This window comes from Pyrgilauda ruficollis, unplaced genomic scaffold (assembly GCF_017590135.1).
Source record: "Pyrgilauda ruficollis isolate IOZ18807 unplaced genomic scaffold, ASM1759013v1 scaffold59, whole genome shotgun sequence".
Taxonomy (NCBI): domain Eukaryota; kingdom Metazoa; phylum Chordata; class Aves; order Passeriformes; family Passeridae; genus Pyrgilauda; species Pyrgilauda ruficollis.
In genome coordinates, this window is record NW_024527599.1 from 3,551,833 (window position 1) to 3,568,425 (window position 16,593).

The window sequence follows — 16,593 nt, forward strand, 5'->3', positions numbered from 1 at the left end:
TCTGTAATGATTGTGATCTGAGGATGCAAACAGTCCTGCAGGTCTCAGTGATCCAGAGTAAAGAGCTGCTGTGGCTCTTTGCAGGTGGCAGCTCAAAGCAATTTCTGATTTTTCAGTGGCAAACCTGGTCCAGGGACTAGGGCTGGGACCCCTCAGCACCCTGAGACTGGGGACAGCTCTGTGCCTCCAGTGGAGCAGGACCTTTGGAAGCATCAACGTGGTTGCTGTGCTTTAAATCAAACATTTTCAGACACACTGAGCACCTCAAGGCTGCTTCCCTGGGAGCCAGCTCCTTCCAGCTGTGATTCCCTGTCCATGCTCTGTGCTCCCTGAGGACAGTGTGGCCTCTCCTGCTGCATCAACCACCAGAAATAATGGGGCACAGGCTGAGCCAGGTGGTGTGGGTGGTAAATGAAGCATTTTGGATGTAAAGTAACAGTTCCTGCAAATACAAAATGAGGAGACCACTTCCATCCATGGGACAGCTCAATGGCCACAGCTGCACTGGCTGCAGAAAGTTCCTCTGCTGCTTTTGCTTCACATTTTTATGGAAACCTTCAGAGCTTTTCATTGAGGGGGACAAGGGAGGTGCCCTATTTTTATTTTGCCTTGAAATTTGTTTGGCTCAGATCCACAAAGGCACTTCCTGTGCCCGCTGACCTGGGCAGAGTTAATGCCTGACAGCCCAAAGGCACAGCTGGGCTAGGGATGCTCCACATCCACCTGCAGGAATTCTGGCTCATGAGAGGCATGGGAAGGGAGCAGTGGTGGATGCTGAGCTGCACTGGAAGCTCTCACATGTGGACAAGTGTTCTGGGACCTTCTCTCGTGGTGTTACAGCACTGAGAGTTTCACTCTGTTGCTGCTGTGAGAGTTTGGGTCGGTTTCAGGCAGCCAAAGGGAGAGATTCCATCCTTCGTTGTGAGGATAAATGTGGCTTGCAACAACTTGGCAACACTGCCAGGGCTGCAGGTGAAACCCTGCTGGTTTCCAGCCCTGATTAACAGCAGGAACTCAGCCAAAGATAACACAGAAGGGAAGGGATGGAGGGAGGAGAGAGCCAGGCCCTGCCCAGGTGGCAGGAGGTGGCCCCTGGCCAAGGCAGATGCAGGAAGCTGAGTGGGGCACCTGGGACAGGGACTGGAACTGCTCAGACTCGTGCTGGAAGTGCCCCTACGTGAGACACTGAGCTGCAGCTAAATTTGGACATTGCATAAACATTGCAAAGCCATTCAGAGCTCTCTGGTGATTTCACCCGGGTCTGGGGCTGCTCCAATGGCAGTGAAATCCAGCCCAGCACTCCCAGGGAAAGCAAAGCCATTCAGAGCTCTTTGGTGATTTCACCCGGGTCTGGGGCTGAGCTGCTCCAATGGCAGTGAAATCCAGCACTCCCAGGGAACCATTCCCTGTGCTTGGTGGGCTCAGAGTCATTCCTGCAGCTGCTGCCTGCAGCCCTTGCCAGCTGGCAGGGGAGATGCTGCAGGAACAAGATTTCTTCAGCTTATCAATGGATTTTACACCACATTTGTCATATATGCCAGAGAAATGAAACTCTTGGGGTCTTGTACCCCCCTTATAGTGCAACAGAATTTAAAAAAATATAAAGTTGATTTCTGTGTGATTCAAGTACAAATTTTCAGGGATGAAAATATGAAAATTACTGTGATCCTATGACTTGACATGAGCAGCACAATTGGGGAAACACCCCCCCAGCAGGTGAGTCTTCCCCAGTCAGTGTCCAACCTGGAAGGGAAACACCTGGAAAGGAAACACAACAGGATCACAGCTCTCACACCCCCTGGGGCTGCAGGAGGGCGCTCGGTGTCCCCGCTCAGGTCACTCCTCTGCCAGGCACCACGTTCATTACAAAAATAAAAATAAAACCACAGCTGCACGAGTGCATCGTGCTCATGTCGGAGCACTCCTGGCACTGCTGGCACCCCGAGGGGCAGTGCCAGGGCCGGGCTGGAGCGGGGCAGCAGGGCTGGGTCACACGGTGACCGAGGCCGCGGGGGAGCTGATGTTGATGACAGTCAGGTGCTGGTTGTGCTCAGAGGGACACTTGGGGAACTCGTCGGCCTTGCAGAGGATCTTGGAGAGGATCTTGCGGAAGGTGCAGCGGAAATCCCGGATCCTGTAGGCGTAGATGATGGGGTTGATGACGGAGTTGGCGTGGGACAGGATGATGGCCACGTACATCACCCACTCGGGCTTGGATCTGGAGAAGTCCTCGTGGAAGTGCGTGATGCAGTTCAAGATGTGCAGGGGCAGCCAGCAGAAGGCAAAAAGCCCCACGATGATGGCCAAAGACTTGGCTGCATGGACCTCCTTCTGCAGGGTGGTCCTGGAGTTGCCCATCAGCTCGATCTGGTGCAGCTGCTTGCAGGCCACCATGAATATCTTGATGTAGATCCCCAGCATGATGAGGAGCGGGAGCAGCACGCAGCCAAAGAAGTTGAAGTAGACCATGTAGCTCATGGTCACCACGTTCTCAAAGAGGCACGAGATGAAGCAGCCGTGGGGCTCTGTCCCTGTCTCGTTGGTGGCGTTGGGACAGCCACTCATGGCTTTGTTCCAGCCCATCAGAGGGGTCAGTCCAATCCCAAAGGACAGGAGCCACAGCACTGCGATGAGTCCCCTCGCCCGCTTGCCCGTCACCAGGCTGTTGTACCTGCAGCCCCCGGGACAAAACCACAGCAAATGTTATATAAATGAGCACTGGTGACTTCCCTGCAGTTAAAGTCATCAGTGGTTTGGTTAATGAGGTAAAAGCCACACCCACGAGGGGGCCTCACCTCTCTGATCGCCCGAGGGGCAAAACCTCTCACCTGTGTCTCCACCCGCACCCCGTGATTTGGGGAGGTGACTCATTTACTATTCCTGAGAGGCGCCAGCCACTGCCCCAGCCCACAAACCCCCTGCAAGGGGAGGGAAGGGATTTGAAAGCTTAAAAAAGCTTTATCATTGCGTGATCCTAAACCACCAACTGCCAGCAGGGCACGGGCAGGGAGGCTCCCTGTGCCTGGTGCTCTCTGGCTCTGAGCAGCCACTGCTGGGCACGCTGGGGCAGCTGCTGGGCCAGTTCCTGGCTGGCCCAGGGACAGTTGGTGCAGTGCTGAGCCTGGTGCTGCCCCACAGCTTCCTCATGCCACTGAGTCCCTTCATGGCCCCTCCAGACCTCGGATGCTCAGAGACACAAGCAGAGCTGGAACCTGAAGCAGCAAAAGTCAAAAGTCTGGTTTGGGAGCAACCAGAGCAGCTGCCAAAATCCAAGCATCAGTCAGATCCCTGTCTGGAGATAGGAAGAACCTGCGAGTGCCAGAAGACAACATGAGAAACCCATTCCTGTCCTCTCCTCAGCCAGCCAGTCTGCTGGCTGCCACACGTCCCCTCCTTCCACACCCTTCTCTCAGTGCTTGTTTACTCTGGCTTGGCTGCCCTGCTCCTCCTTTCCTAAGAACGTTTGTTCTGATTTTCTTCCGGCCGTGAGGCAGGGGAGGGTTTTATTCCCACAGAACTGCAGCTGTGCCTGTGAATCACTGCACTGCCTCCTGTGAGCTCAGCTCCTGCTCCTCCTGCAAGGATGGGGGGACAGTGGGGGTCTGCCAGCACCACCTGGGGGTCAAAGAGGGGCTGGGGGAGCCCTCAGCTCCTTCTTCAGGCATCAGCTGGGCTGGCTGGGAGCAGGCAGCAGCAGCAGCCACGTTTAGGTGCTGCAGAATTGTGGACACAGTCGATGGGTTGGTGTCTGAAGGGTAGATGCAGCCACTGAGGGGCTTCTCCTGCATTTTTCTCTCATTGTTAATAAGTTCCAATACTTAGAAGATGAGAAGTTCTCAAGTAGGGTATCAGTGAGGTCAAGCCTGTTGTTTTTGAGACCCCACATTAAGTTTTCAGAAGCTGGAGCTGGTCTGGGCTTGTGGGACCTGAAATCATTGAGATTTGAGAAGCTGACAGAAACCCAATCTCTTGGCAAAGCCTGAGTCTTGAGCTGCAGCCCTGGCCAGGCTCAGTCAGTGCTGCAGAGCACCAGGAGCTGCTGCTCTCTCAGCTCTGCAGTGGGAAGGGAGCACTACAGCTCTGGCTTGGCTTGCCCTGCTTAGAGAGGATCTGTTCAGGTGCTCCATCCCAAAAACTACCATGGTGAGACTGGAAAATGCCAAAGGGCCCATTGTTTAGCAACAGAAACTGAAGGAATGGAGGGGTTTGTGTGCTCAGGAACAGGAGGAGCCACCATGGCCATGCTGAGGTCCCAGGCTGGTGACATTCACTTCTGCCACTTGCTGGGAGCACTTGGCCCCAAGTAAGGCTTCTTCCATCTGCTCTTCTCCTGAACTCTTCTGCTAAGATAAGGCTTGAAGGTTTACAAGACCAGTCAAGAAGCCACTTGATGTTCCAGTGGCTGTCCTGGTGGCCTGTTTATTTTAGAGCTGCTGGCTCCTCCCAGTGCTCCCAGTGGAGCTGCAGAGGGACCGTGGCACGTGCATTTTTATATCTCCTGGGAGAAGATGTGAAAACATTCTGGGCTCCCAGCCTGTGACAGCAGTGGGGAGGGCTGGAGGCCCAGGATAGAGGTGGAGATGGTTTTTCACAGGGAACAACTGCCCTGCTCAGATTAGCTCTTCATTTCCCCAGAATTTGCATTGCAAAGCCCTCCCACCATCTCTGCACCCAGCTGATGGCAGGTGCTGCTGATGGTCACTGCTGTGGCCAGCCAGAAGAGCCCAGAGTGAAACTGAGAATAGCCTGATGTCCTAGAATTGTTCATTAATTACCTTAATAATATTAGTGGGAATTAATTACCTTAATTAATATTCAGTGGGACCCTGCCTGTATTGCCCTTAAGTCAACAGAAGTTAAGTACATGCTTAAAAAAATAAATTAATGAATGTCACCAGATCCAGGTATGAGGAGTCTCACAAGCTCTTCCCTAAGCTCCATAAAACAGGGTCAGACAGTGAGGAACCAACAGATTTTCACAGCTCAGAATTCTCCAGCAAATCCATCCTTCATTCTCTTTTAGGCTTAATATTATTAGGCAAAAAAAAACCTATTAAAGTAAATTTACCTAAGTCTGCTCAACTAATGTATAACAAATATTGAATCACCTCTACACTTCCCCCCAGAGGCATCAAATGTTGCCTTAATGTAAATAACAGCTGAATATTTTAAAATGATTTATTGGAATTAAATAACCTGGCAATGTGTTAGTTCCTTCTACACCGCCAGGCAAAGTCTCTTTACTGGTGCAATCAGCATGAAGGTTTTAATTACCCCAGCTCCCACCCGAGCCCTGGGAGCCCCGAGGCCATGCTGGGGTGAGTCAGGCTCCTGTCCTGGTGGAAGGAGCTGAGCACTCCACCAGTGTCACTGCAAGAGGACAAGGGACTGCTTGAGGGACAGCTCAGCTTTTGCAGTGTCCCCGTGGGCAGCTGGGGCTGTCCCCGCTGTGCCCTCAGCCACACGGGCCACAGAGCTGTCCCCTGCTCCTGGTGGCCTTCCCACAGCAGCACCCCCGTGGCCCCTGCAAACCCCAGAGCTTTTCTGGGAGAGCTCACAGCAAACACCAGAAGAGCGGGTTCTGCTCGGAAGTCTCGCTCTGTGTGTTGGAGGATGCTCGGGGTTGGGGTTTTTGCATTTCTGCTGCCATTTCCTGGGGCTGGGAAGCAGCCAAGGTGCCCAGGCTGGTGCTGAGCACAGCTGGCACAGAGCAGGACACGCTGCCAGCCCGGCCTGGCAGAGTTTGGCTCCCAAAGGCAGGAACTGAGTCATGTCCTGCACGTCCCTGGCATCTGCCCACCAGCCCCTGCTGGACCTGGGGGCTCAGCCCAGCCCTGCTGCCCTGAGCTCTGTCAAACAAGGAAAGCACAGCAGGAGAAATTCAGCCTGTGGGGTGAAGGGCTTGGGCAGCTGGAGGAAACACTCTGTAATGGGGCTGTTACTGCCACGTGATTTATGTCAGAGAGCAGGAGCAGGAGAATCCTGCCTGTCCCTGCCTGTCCCACGTCACAGCCTGGTGGTGCCACACAGCCCTGGGCTGTCCTTTGTGTCCCTGGGCCAGAGCAGAGGCTGCTCAAGGGCTTTGGCTTCTCCCAGTCCTCCAGAGCAGGATCACCTCTGATGAACAATTCCAGAGCCCACACATGGTTTGTGCTCCCCAGCTCCCACCCTGCCCCGTGCCCAGGCTGCTGGGTTCAGATGGAGTTTGCAGAACTGGGACCAGCCAGGTGCTGTGGTACAAACAGCCAGTGACAATTCATATATTTCTATTTTAAGTGTGAGGGGAAATGCACAGACACCTCCATTCACAAGGGGTGAGAGCAGCTCGGCTGCCAAGCATTGTGTCCTTGTCACCGCCTCACAGCTGTACTTTGCATCTTGCTCATTTTTTAATATTTTTTGTTTTGTTTTGTTTTAGCTATAACAAAATAAGCACCGTTGCTGCCTCTGTGCTCCATGCACAGCCACGGAATGGAGATCACACAGCAGCTGAAATATCCTGGCAGGACATTTTAAATGAATCATAAATTGCACCTTAGAGAGGAGGGGGGGGGGGAAGAAAAAGAAATAAAAAGAAATAAAAAGGAAAAGCTGTGCTGTTTAACCAGGAAGGAGTTGGCGGCCAGAGCTGTGAGCAGTGGTGACGCTGTCAGCTGGGGAAGTGGGACATCTGCGAGTGTCCCTGGCCCGGGCAGACAAAGCACTTCCTCCTGCATCTGTCCCCATTGTGCGGGGACAGCAGCACTGCCGGCCACACTGCCAGTGTCACAGTGTCACACTGCCAGAGCGTCACACTGCCAGAATGTCACACTGTCACATTGTCACACTGCCAGTGTCACACTGTCACAGTGTCACACTGCCACACTGTCACAGTGTCACACTGTCACAGTGCCACACTATCACACTGTCACACTGTCACTGTCACCCGCCAGCCCGGCTCAGGTGAGCTCAGGAGCAGGGAAAGCAGAGGAACGGGCACACCCGGGCACACCCAGCCCACCCGCGTGGAAGGGAATGTCCCCTCCCTGGTCCCCGTGTCCCCAGCCACGAGCCGGGGCTGTCAAAGAGCTGCAGGTTTAAAACCTGCCCGGGATATTCCCAACCACGCCCTCACCCCTCCTGTGAGCCCTCCTTCCCGGGTGGTGACAGAGCCGGGACAGGGACAGCCCGGCTCCTGCCCCTGCTGTCCCCGCAGCTCCTGGGGACAGGGGACAGCCACGGGACATCGGCTGTGCAGCGCCGTGGGACGGAGGAACACGGAGAGGTATAAAACCTGCAGATGGCACACGGCCGGGTAACCTGGGGGGTTCACACGGGAATCTGCAGCCCTGCGTTTGCTGGGCACTGACAGCGCTGGGGGGTGCGGGGCCTCTCGAGCGGCCCGAGGGGGCTGCAGGTGAGATCTGCAGGTGAGATCTGCCCGTGCTCGCTGCTCGGCAGTGAGAAAAGGCGGCTGAAAGCCGAGCTCAGACACCGGGGGTGTCAGCGGGGCGGGCTGGGCCAAGCCAGGCTGGGGCAAACAGAGGCCGAGAGCCCCGGAGCACAGGAAGGAAATGAGCTCAGCCCCCTCGCCCTGCACGCTGCTCCCACGCTCCAGCAGCCCCCGGCTCCGAACATCAGCAGCTGCCCCAAAACGGCCCCGGGCCTGCAGCAGAGTGTGGTACTGGTGTGGAACCAGTGTGGTACTGGTGTGATACTGGTGTGGAATCAGTGACACACTCACTGGTGTGATACTGGTGTGATACTGGTGTGGAACCAGCGTGATCCCGGTGTTTTTTGTTCCTGAGCCAGCCCTAGAACGCAGCCCCGCAGCTCTCCCCTGTTTAAAGCCCGAGCCCCTCCTCGGCCCCCCCGGGGCTCTGCAGCCCAGCCTTATCAGTGCTGGGTCTGGGGGTTTCTGTCCTTCCCAAGCTCCCCGAGGGTCAGGCCTGGCCGTGCAGCACCAGGGGCTGAGGTCGAGGTGCCTGGCAGGGGTGAGATAGGGGCTGGGGTCGGGGGCAGCTGCTCGGAGCGATCCCGCCCAGCGCTGACCGCTGCCCCTCCCAGCGCCGGCTCACTGCGATAACGGGGCGATGGCAGATCCCTGCTGGATCCCTCCTTCTGCAATGAAAGGGGTGGAACCCCCTTCCCAAAGTTTCCAAACCGCTGCCTTTCCACCCAGCAGCCCCACCGAGCTGCTGCTCAGCTGTCCTGGCTGGGGGATGGGGCAGGGTCAGCACCGAGCCCACCCTGCCTCATCCCAGCCATCCCAGCAGCTCCAGGAGCCCAGCCCGTCCTCTCCTCCCTGCCTGGGCACTTCCAGGCTGGACAGGGCACCCAGCCTGTGCCAGCCCATCCTCTCCTCCCTGCCTGGGCACTTCCAGGCTGGACAGAGCACCCAGCCTGTGCCAGCACAAGGGGCACAATCCCGTGGAAGGTTTGAACACTGGGAAAGGGGGACATGGCCAAGGGCTGCTCCTGCAGGGACTGTGCTCTGTCCTTTGTCCCAGTGGGTCCAGCAGCTCTGGTCCCAGTGACACCAGTGGCCACAGGGCACTGCAGGGTGGAAGAGCAGGGACACACACAGGGACACACCCCCACTGCTGCACTCCCAGGTTATTTGTGGCTCCTGCCTAGGCCTGATGTCATCCATTGGATTAGGAGTTAATCCTCTCTCTGGATTGCACAAATTCCCTAAACTCAGTCTCTTCTGCAAGCCTGAGAGCCGGTGGGGCGGGGACAGGACTGACACATCTGGAGGCACAGCTGGAGTCACCAATTCCTGGCATCTTGTGGATCAAATACAGTAAGAGGAGTCCCCAGACCCCGCGTGGTCCCTGCCTGGGGCAGCCCAGGGCCAGGGCAGAGCACTCCTCAAAGACTCAGTTTTGTGGTCTGTGCTCATTGCTCTGGCAAACAGCAAATTTCACATAAGTCCTAAGCAGCAGCTTGATAATTAACACAGCAAAAACTTGCAACTTCAAAATAAAACAGTTTCTGCCAAAACATTTTGGTTTTGTGTATTTTTTTGCAGGGAGAGGTCGAAAGATCTTCTGGAGCAAAATTTTGCTGGATTTCAAAAGTTCCTTTTTTTGAAAAAAAAATCTTAAAATTAACATATATATATATATTTTTTTTTACAGATTGAGCTGGCCAAAACAAAATAAAAAACTTCTAAATCCAAAGATCTGGGTTCTGACAGCCTGGAGATCAGTGCCTTCAGCCAACAGCCTGGAGCCAGCCCTGACATCCCTGATGCTCCCTGGCATCCCTGCTGTCCCCAGCTTCTGCAGAGGGGGCAGAGGTCCCAGAGAGGTCCCAATTCCTTTTCCTGTCAGGACTTTTGTGTTTTTTTGGGAGGGAAGTGGCCTCGGAGGTGCGGAAAAGATATAAAAATCTGGGACATGCATTTTAAGGAAACCAGGCTGCTCACAGCTAAAAATAGCTGTGATTTCCCCTCTCTACTTTATTGCCACGAGGGCATATGTGATTATTGCTGATTTTGTTGTTGTGTTTTGGCTGCACCCAAAGCCTGGAGCGAGTGGCAGCCCTGGGAGAGCCTCCCACGTCCCCCTTGGCTGCCACAAACTTCCCTAAAGATGTGACAGCTCCACTGCTCAAGTGAACAGCCCAGCCCTCCTGCCCTTGCTGGGTTTGTGGCACTTCAGTTTGTAACTCAGTGATAACCAAGGCAGACACAGCATCCTGGGGATGGGGAGGCTCTGGAAGCAGGAATTGGGAAGCTCAGGAGTGGGCGCAGCACGGGAGCCACAGGGCAGCAGCAGAACTCACCAGGGATTCAGCTGAAGGGCAGTGCAAGAAGAAAATGAGGCAAGGGCACAGGGAGGAAGAGCAGCTGCAGCTCTGTGTGCCCATGGCAGTGGCAGGTGAACACCAGGAGGATTTTCTCTGCTCCCCAGCAGCTCCAGCCCTCCCACTTGACATCAAATCCCAGCAGTTTGCTTTGCTGAGCAGCAAGCTGGGATCTGACAGGGATCTGGGAACAGATCCCTGCAGGGGAATGCACAGGGAACCCCTCCTCTGCAGCACAGAGCCTCAGCATCAGCCAGGCCACCTCTGGAAAGGATGTGGAAAACCAGCAATAATCCAAATGTAATCTGTCCCACAAGGACAGCAGGAAGGAGCTGCACTCCTGCCTTCCTCATGTCAAAGCCAAGGGGGGCAGCAGCTCCTGTGGGACACTGGCAGGAGCAGAGGCAGGTCAGGGCAGCACCATTAACAGATCCTGATCCCATTAACTGATTGGGAATCCATAAGAGCATCCTCTGGCTGCAGGAGGGGCATCAAGGGCTCAAAGATGTGCAGAAAGGGAGAGGATGTGGCTGGGATTCCAGTTGATAGCAAAGCTTCCCTGGAACATCAGTCCTGCACATCTGCAAGGGGTAAAGCTGAAGATGGGAGAGAATTAAACCCAGGACAAGCAGCAGATCAGCTCAGATCCCAGGGAGCTGGGGATCATTTTCCCATGGCAGGTCCCAGCTGGGGTGTTTGCCAGGCAGCAGCACCATGGTCACTGTCCTGCAGGAGGTACCAGTGGACAGGGGCACACACAGTGTGTTCTTAGTGTTTCACTCTCCTTTTGCTCTCTAAATACAGATTCTCTTCTCCCTCCCTAATTCCTGACACGTTTGTTCCAGGCATCCATCCCTACCTACAATTCTTTGCCACGCCAAAGGATTTGGGTTAATGCAAATAAAAGGAAACTGTTTTATTCCACCTACAAATCTTCTTTGGCTCCCAGCTACGGGACTGTGGGGTGAAATCCAGCCCTGGAGGAAGCCAGAGAGCAAAAGCCTCTGTGCCAAGTGCTCTCTGCAGGATGGATTTGCTGCTGCTGCTGCTGAGAGATGCTCAATTCCCTGGCTTGGATATTCTGCTTGGAGGAAGTGCTGGGGGGGTGAGGCTGGCAGAGGAGAGCTGGGATGGAGCTGGGCACAGGGACGGGCACTCAGGGGTGGCAGCAGCCAGGAGGGTGCAGGAAGAGGGGACAAGGACAAGGAGCTGCCTCCTGGTGATGGCCAAGGGAGAAGGGAGCCAGGGAAGGGCTGGGAGCTGCAGCTGCACAGAATGGGCAGCGTGGGTGGGGGCTTCTCCACAAACAGAAAATTCATCAAAAGCAAACAAGCGAAATACGAGTTTCGAGGGACAGAAAGAATTCATGGCTTCGGGTCAAATTCAGCAAATATTTTTAGCCAGAAGAGGGAAGGCTCTAAACCACCATTTTTAAAATAAGATTTTTGTTCTGTAGTTCTCCAGATGAGAAGTTGTCAGTTCCTTCCCCAGTGAGGAGGTCTTGACCTCAAAGAGCAGAACAGCCAAATCGGAAGGGCTGGGTAACTCAACCCAAAATCTGCCAGGTTGGTCAGGATCACTTTGCTTCACTGAAACCTCCCAACATCACTGTTCCAGTTTCACTGAAACAATTTTCCTCTTCCCCATGGGATTTCTTGGTTCAGCCACAGAGCTGAAAAATCCATTACTAGCCTGGCTGTAATGCAAAGTTCTGCTGTGCACCCCAGCCCACAGGCCTGCCCAGCCTCTCAAACAACTCTGAAAGGGTATTAAATAATGTGGCACAGCCAGTCCTTAATGTCCCTGCTGAGCTTTCCACAGGGAGCTGATGGAACACTGCATGTGACAAGGACACTCATCTGCTCTGCAACAACCACATTATTTATGGTAATCGCTGGACAGGGCTGGGCACAAATCATTTTCTTAAACATTTAATACTTTATGGCCTGATATCAGCCTCTACACTGGCCTCCAGAACTGGTGTTTAAATGAAAAAAGCTTTTCCTACAGTCTCCATTCCTAGAAATTGATGACCAGCTTCCTGTTCCCACAGCACAACCCTGCTTCCAGAAATGGCAGAAATGTGCTCCTGCCCAGAGAGGGTGGTGGGAGAAGTTCCTCCCCTCCCTGCCAGCAGCACTGTGGAATAAAGATGCTGAAGAGAAAACTCCAACCAAGCCTTGCTGGGAAAACCCTGGTGCAGTCCAGAAGGGTTTTGCCTGTGTAGATTTATAACCTCTATCCCCTTTTGATCTTGGTGTACAACTAAAAAAAGCCTTTCCGTATCAGTCCCTAAATCTCCTGTCACTGAGGAGTGGCCTGTCCATTGTCCTGCTCCTCACAGGGAGAGCTCCCCTCCTTTGAAAAGAGTTTTTTACCTTCTGAGAGCACTGAAATAGGTCTCAATGCCAGGATGGAGTTAAATCCAAATTTCGCACTTCAGCCAGCCTAGGATGGGACTCGTTGGTCTCCATTTGTGTCCAGCTCGAAAGGACTCAGAGGAATAAAGACGTTTGTGCAAATGGAATAAAAGATTTGGCGTGAGATGGGGTGAGGAAAGCGAAGCTGGGAAAGAATCCCGAAGCAAGGCAAAAGTGCCCTGGGATGAACTGCCCTGATGGAGAGTCGAGCAAACCTGCTGGAGACCAGGACTGGGGGAAAAGGAGTGGAGGAAACACAGCTGGCAAAGCCACTTCCCTCTGCGAGCACAGGAACGATCCCTCAGGGCATTTCTGATCCTCTGCTCCCCCCGGCTCCCAGCAGAGCACAGACCCCTCACCACAGTTTCCTCAGCTGCAGAAAGCGCTTGTGCTACAAAAATAGAGTTATTGCCTGACAGCTTGTGGCCAGGGGTGTGATTAAACTGAAACTGAAAAATCTGACCTGCTTCTGTAGCTGCTGCCGTGCCGCTGCCCCTCCATCCCGGGAAAACCCCGAGCGAAAGGGTGAAAAGACACCACAGCATTTTCCGGAGCCAGGGTGGCTCTGTGAGCCCGGCTGGGAGGGTCAGAAACAGGGTCAGGGATGCTGGAAACAACCTGTCCCTGTCCCTGTCCCCGTCCCTGCTGTCCGCTCCCGCTACATCCCCCGGAATTTCCAGGCGCCGCGCTCGCATGACACACAGCCACGCTTCTCCACCTCTGCCCGATGACTAATTAATATTTGCTCAACCTCTGCGAGGTCTCAGATGCAAGGTGCCAGAACAGGGTGAAAGGGTTTTCTCTTTTTTGAAGCTGTTTCAGGGTGAGTTCATTGCTCGGGCGCGGGAGATGCCGGGGCCGAGCAGAGCCCGGGGAATTTGGGAGTTCAGCTGAGGTCCCTGCCTCACCTGCCCTGCTTCCCCACAGCCTCTGCCCCCGCCAGGCCCTGGAGATGCCCTGCACTCCCGGGGGGCTCCATCCATGTCTTATTGCCAGGGAAGGACAACCGAGACACGGAGGAGACTGAGATGAACAAGCTCGGGTGGTTCACAATGCAAAGCCCGGGGTTTGGTGCAGATTAAGGGAGCTGCTGCACCAGCCCACTGGAGAGGTGCCTGTAACTTCTGTTCCATACAGTTTTCCCCATTTTAATACAATTCCTATTAATTAGAAGGAAAACAATTCATGACTTGGATGCTGCACTTGGATGAGACTGAACTGTAAAACTCTAAAATCTGCCGTGTGAATCTTTCTGCTCTCCTTTCTCCTTTCACAGTAGGAAAGAGGAGAAAGAGTGGCTGCCCCTCTATTTAATCACCTGGGAGATGCCTGGACACGGCAATAAAGGGGCTGTATAAATACCTGCACCGATGAGCCACAGCCATCCCAAACACAGCCTTGCATCACTGCAGGCCTGCCCGAGAAACCTCTGACCCTCCCAAGGCAAACATCCTCAAGAAACTGAACTTCCAGGTGTATTCCGAAGCAAGAAGTAGGACACTGATCCCATTCCTGCAGCGAGCTACTGACAAACCTCTGGTATTTCCATCACCTGTCAGCAGCAAAACTTTTGGGGCAGCACTAGAGATTGGAAGCTCCTGCACAATAAGAGCAGGAAGATCAGACCCGGGCTGCCAGAAATAGTGGCTGCCTGCTCCCACTCCAGCTCTTACCTCAGTGGGATCTTAATAGCCAGGTACCTGTCGATGGCCACGGCCAGCAGGCTGAAAATGGAGCTTTGGGTCAGCACCAGCACGAAACAGGCGAAGAAGAGGCAGCTGTGAAAATCCACCTGGAAGCCGATGCTGATGGTGATGGCGAAAGGAATGGCCAACAATCCCACGGCGATATCGGCCACGGCCAGCGACACCAAGAAATAGTTGGTGGCGTTCTTCAAGGTGCTGTTGATGGCCACAGCCCAGCAGACCAGCACGTTGCCAGCGATGGAGAGCACGGCGATGATGAGCTCCAGCACGATGTAGGTGGTTTTCATAGTGTCCATGGCGAGCGCCCCGCGCCGGGAGCAGGCGCTGCTCATGGGAAGAAGGGACTTTCCACGGGGCGCCCTCCCGCAGGTACCAACACGCCACGGGGCAGCCGAACGCCCATGGCCGGGCTCCCCGCGGCCCTGGGGGGCCGGAGGGGCGCGGCGAGCCCCGGGTCGCGGCCCCCCGCTGCCCGCACCGCCCGGCCCCCGCCCGGCATCCGCGGGTCCCGCTCAGCGCCCGCCCGCCGCCACCCGCGGGGCCATCGGGGCCGGCCCGACCGGGGCTGCTCCGCCCGGGATGCTCCGCCCGGGGATGCTCCGCCGCTGCCGCCCGCTCCCCGCGGAAAAGCCGCTGCCGGCGGCGGCGGGGCTATTTCTGCTCACGGGGCGAGCGGGGCGGGGAGTGCGCGGCGCGGAGCCATTGGCCGGGACCCGGCGGCACCGGCACCGCGCCCCCGCAGCGCCCGGCCCCGCTCCCGCACCCCCGCTCCCGGCACGGCTCCCCCGAGGTTTTGGGCACCGCCTTGCACAATTCGGAATAAAAAGTTGCCCTCGCTGTCCCCAAACTCGAGGACTCCGGATGCTGCTGCTGCTCCGGGACAGAGGAGTTGCCGCACCGAAAATAAAATTTGCCACCAGCAGAGCGCTGACCCAAAGTAGGAGATTTCACAAAATCCTGGCAGCGCTCGGTCTCTGTATAGTTGTGGCACAGCGGGGTATTTCCTGATGTAAGAAATGGCAAAATACCACGGATTAGCAAATGCTGTTACTCACAGGGCTGAAGTGGTTGAGTTTCAGTCTAAGAAGCTTAAAAAAAAAGTTAGACCTGAAGGGGTTGTCTGCTCTGGTGGATCTTAAACCAGCAGGGAAGGTGAAGGCAATTTAATAACTGGTTACTTTTTCATCGTAGGTTTCATACCTTATATTGTGTTCACCATCAAAACACAGAACAGAGATTGAACTTCACACCACTGCTGAAGCATCCAGCAGCACTGAATAGCCCAGGGTAGAAAGTGGAAAAAAATCCAAACAATTAAAGAAAAGAAACCTTCCTGTAGCAAACAGAAAGTAAAAGATATTGCCATTGATTTCCTTCTTTTTTTAAAACAAAGTTGTAAACTACATCCTGTGGAAGGGAATGTTTTCTGAGGATCCAGAGCTAAATCTGAGCAAAAAACATGGAAAAATAGGATTGAAATGATTCCTTTGGGTGTAGTGCAAATGGAAACACTCCTGCTGACCAGCAATGCTTTGGGTCAGACAGATACAAAGGGGAACTCTTAATTTATATTGAACAAAGTCATTTTTATCAAGTTGGACATCTCAGGATGCTGGCAGAAAGCTGTGCCGGGGGTACATTTCATTTGATGGGGGCACACAGAAGGATCTGCACACAGGAGCAGCGCTGCCCTTTGCACTCCAGGCACTCTGCTGCCACAGGGAAGAACCAATCCCATGATGGCATTAATGGGGAAGCCCTTAAATCCCGGGACTCAAACCTCAGTTTTTGCCTGAAGTGCCCTGAAAGGAGCAGTGGAGTTCGAGGTGAGCTCAAGGTTCACAGCCCCAGGTCTGGCTGCTCCATCAGCACTGGCTGGATCCTGAACTTGCCCACACTGGTTTATTTATTATTTTGGGATGAGTGCAGCTTCCCTCGTGCAGAGCCTGTTATAACCATGTGAACTATCACAGAGAAGCACTTTTCCCCCCAAAGGGATGGATTTACATCAGGGTTTTCACACACATTGGTTTCCTAGTGCAGGAACATGCGCCAGCAGCCACCTTCTGCTGCTTTACAGCACCTCAGCAAAAGCAGAATTAACTTTCTGCAGTGGACACACTTTATTAGAGAAAAATCTGCTTTTGTGATCATGGAAGCACTTATTACAGACTGAGCTCAGGGAAATTGTGGTTTGTCAAGTCAGACATGAACAGAGAAACCATTATTTCAGGTTCTGATGAATAGGTTGTTTGGGCAAGGTCTCTGTGAGACAGGTAGTGAGGCAGTGAATATTGTGGATTTTGCATTACAGGGAGATTCATGGCTCTCCAAAGCAGCAGAACCTGTGCCAAGGTCCAGTGGTTTATTCTGGCAGTAACTGGTGCAACTGAGCTGACTCCCAATACAACTCCTGCAAGGGGAGCCAAGGACAAGTGTGCTCAGCTCTGTTCTACCAAACGTGGTTAAATCCTGCTGGCAGGAAAACCAGGATGAGCCCATTCCCAGATCCTACCCTCCAGCTGTGCTCTTTGAGCCCTCTTGGAATATCTGGCATCACACTCCCTCCAGGAAATACCAAGTGAACCTGCTGCCCTGTGGAGAACGACCTGAGCACTGCGAAACCCCGCAGCTCCCGGGGCTCGGGGGATCCACAGGCGAGAGGCTGCAAATTT

General features: G+C 54.3%; 1 protein-coding gene across 1 annotated transcript; it reads right to left on the reverse strand.

Annotated features, from left to right (window-relative positions):
- Positions 1–1,672: 1,672 nt before the first annotated feature.
- ADORA2B (adenosine A2b receptor) lies at positions 1,673–14,547 on the reverse strand. The gene is made up of 2 exons (XM_041482460.1): positions 13,886–14,547; positions 1,673–2,671 (listed from the first exon to the last, which is right to left on the reverse strand). Exons 1-2 carry the CDS (start codon positions 14,248–14,250, stop codon positions 1,990–1,992), a joined length of 1,047 nt encoding a protein of 348 aa, XP_041338394.1. The 5' UTR covers positions 14,251–14,547; the 3' UTR covers positions 1,673–1,989.
- Between the last annotated feature and the right edge of the window lie 2,046 nt (positions 14,548–16,593).

Bases quoted from the DNA above. Each gene is read 5' to 3' on its own strand.
- ADORA2B (XM_041482460.1), bottom strand. From the start codon at position 14,250: ATGAGCAGCGCCTGCTCCCGGCGCGGGGCGCTCGCCATGGACACTATG. The intron at 2,672-13,885 runs GTAAGAGCTGGA...CGGGGGCTGCAG, and splicing joins GCTATTAAGATCCCACTGAG to GTACAACAGCCTGGTGACGG.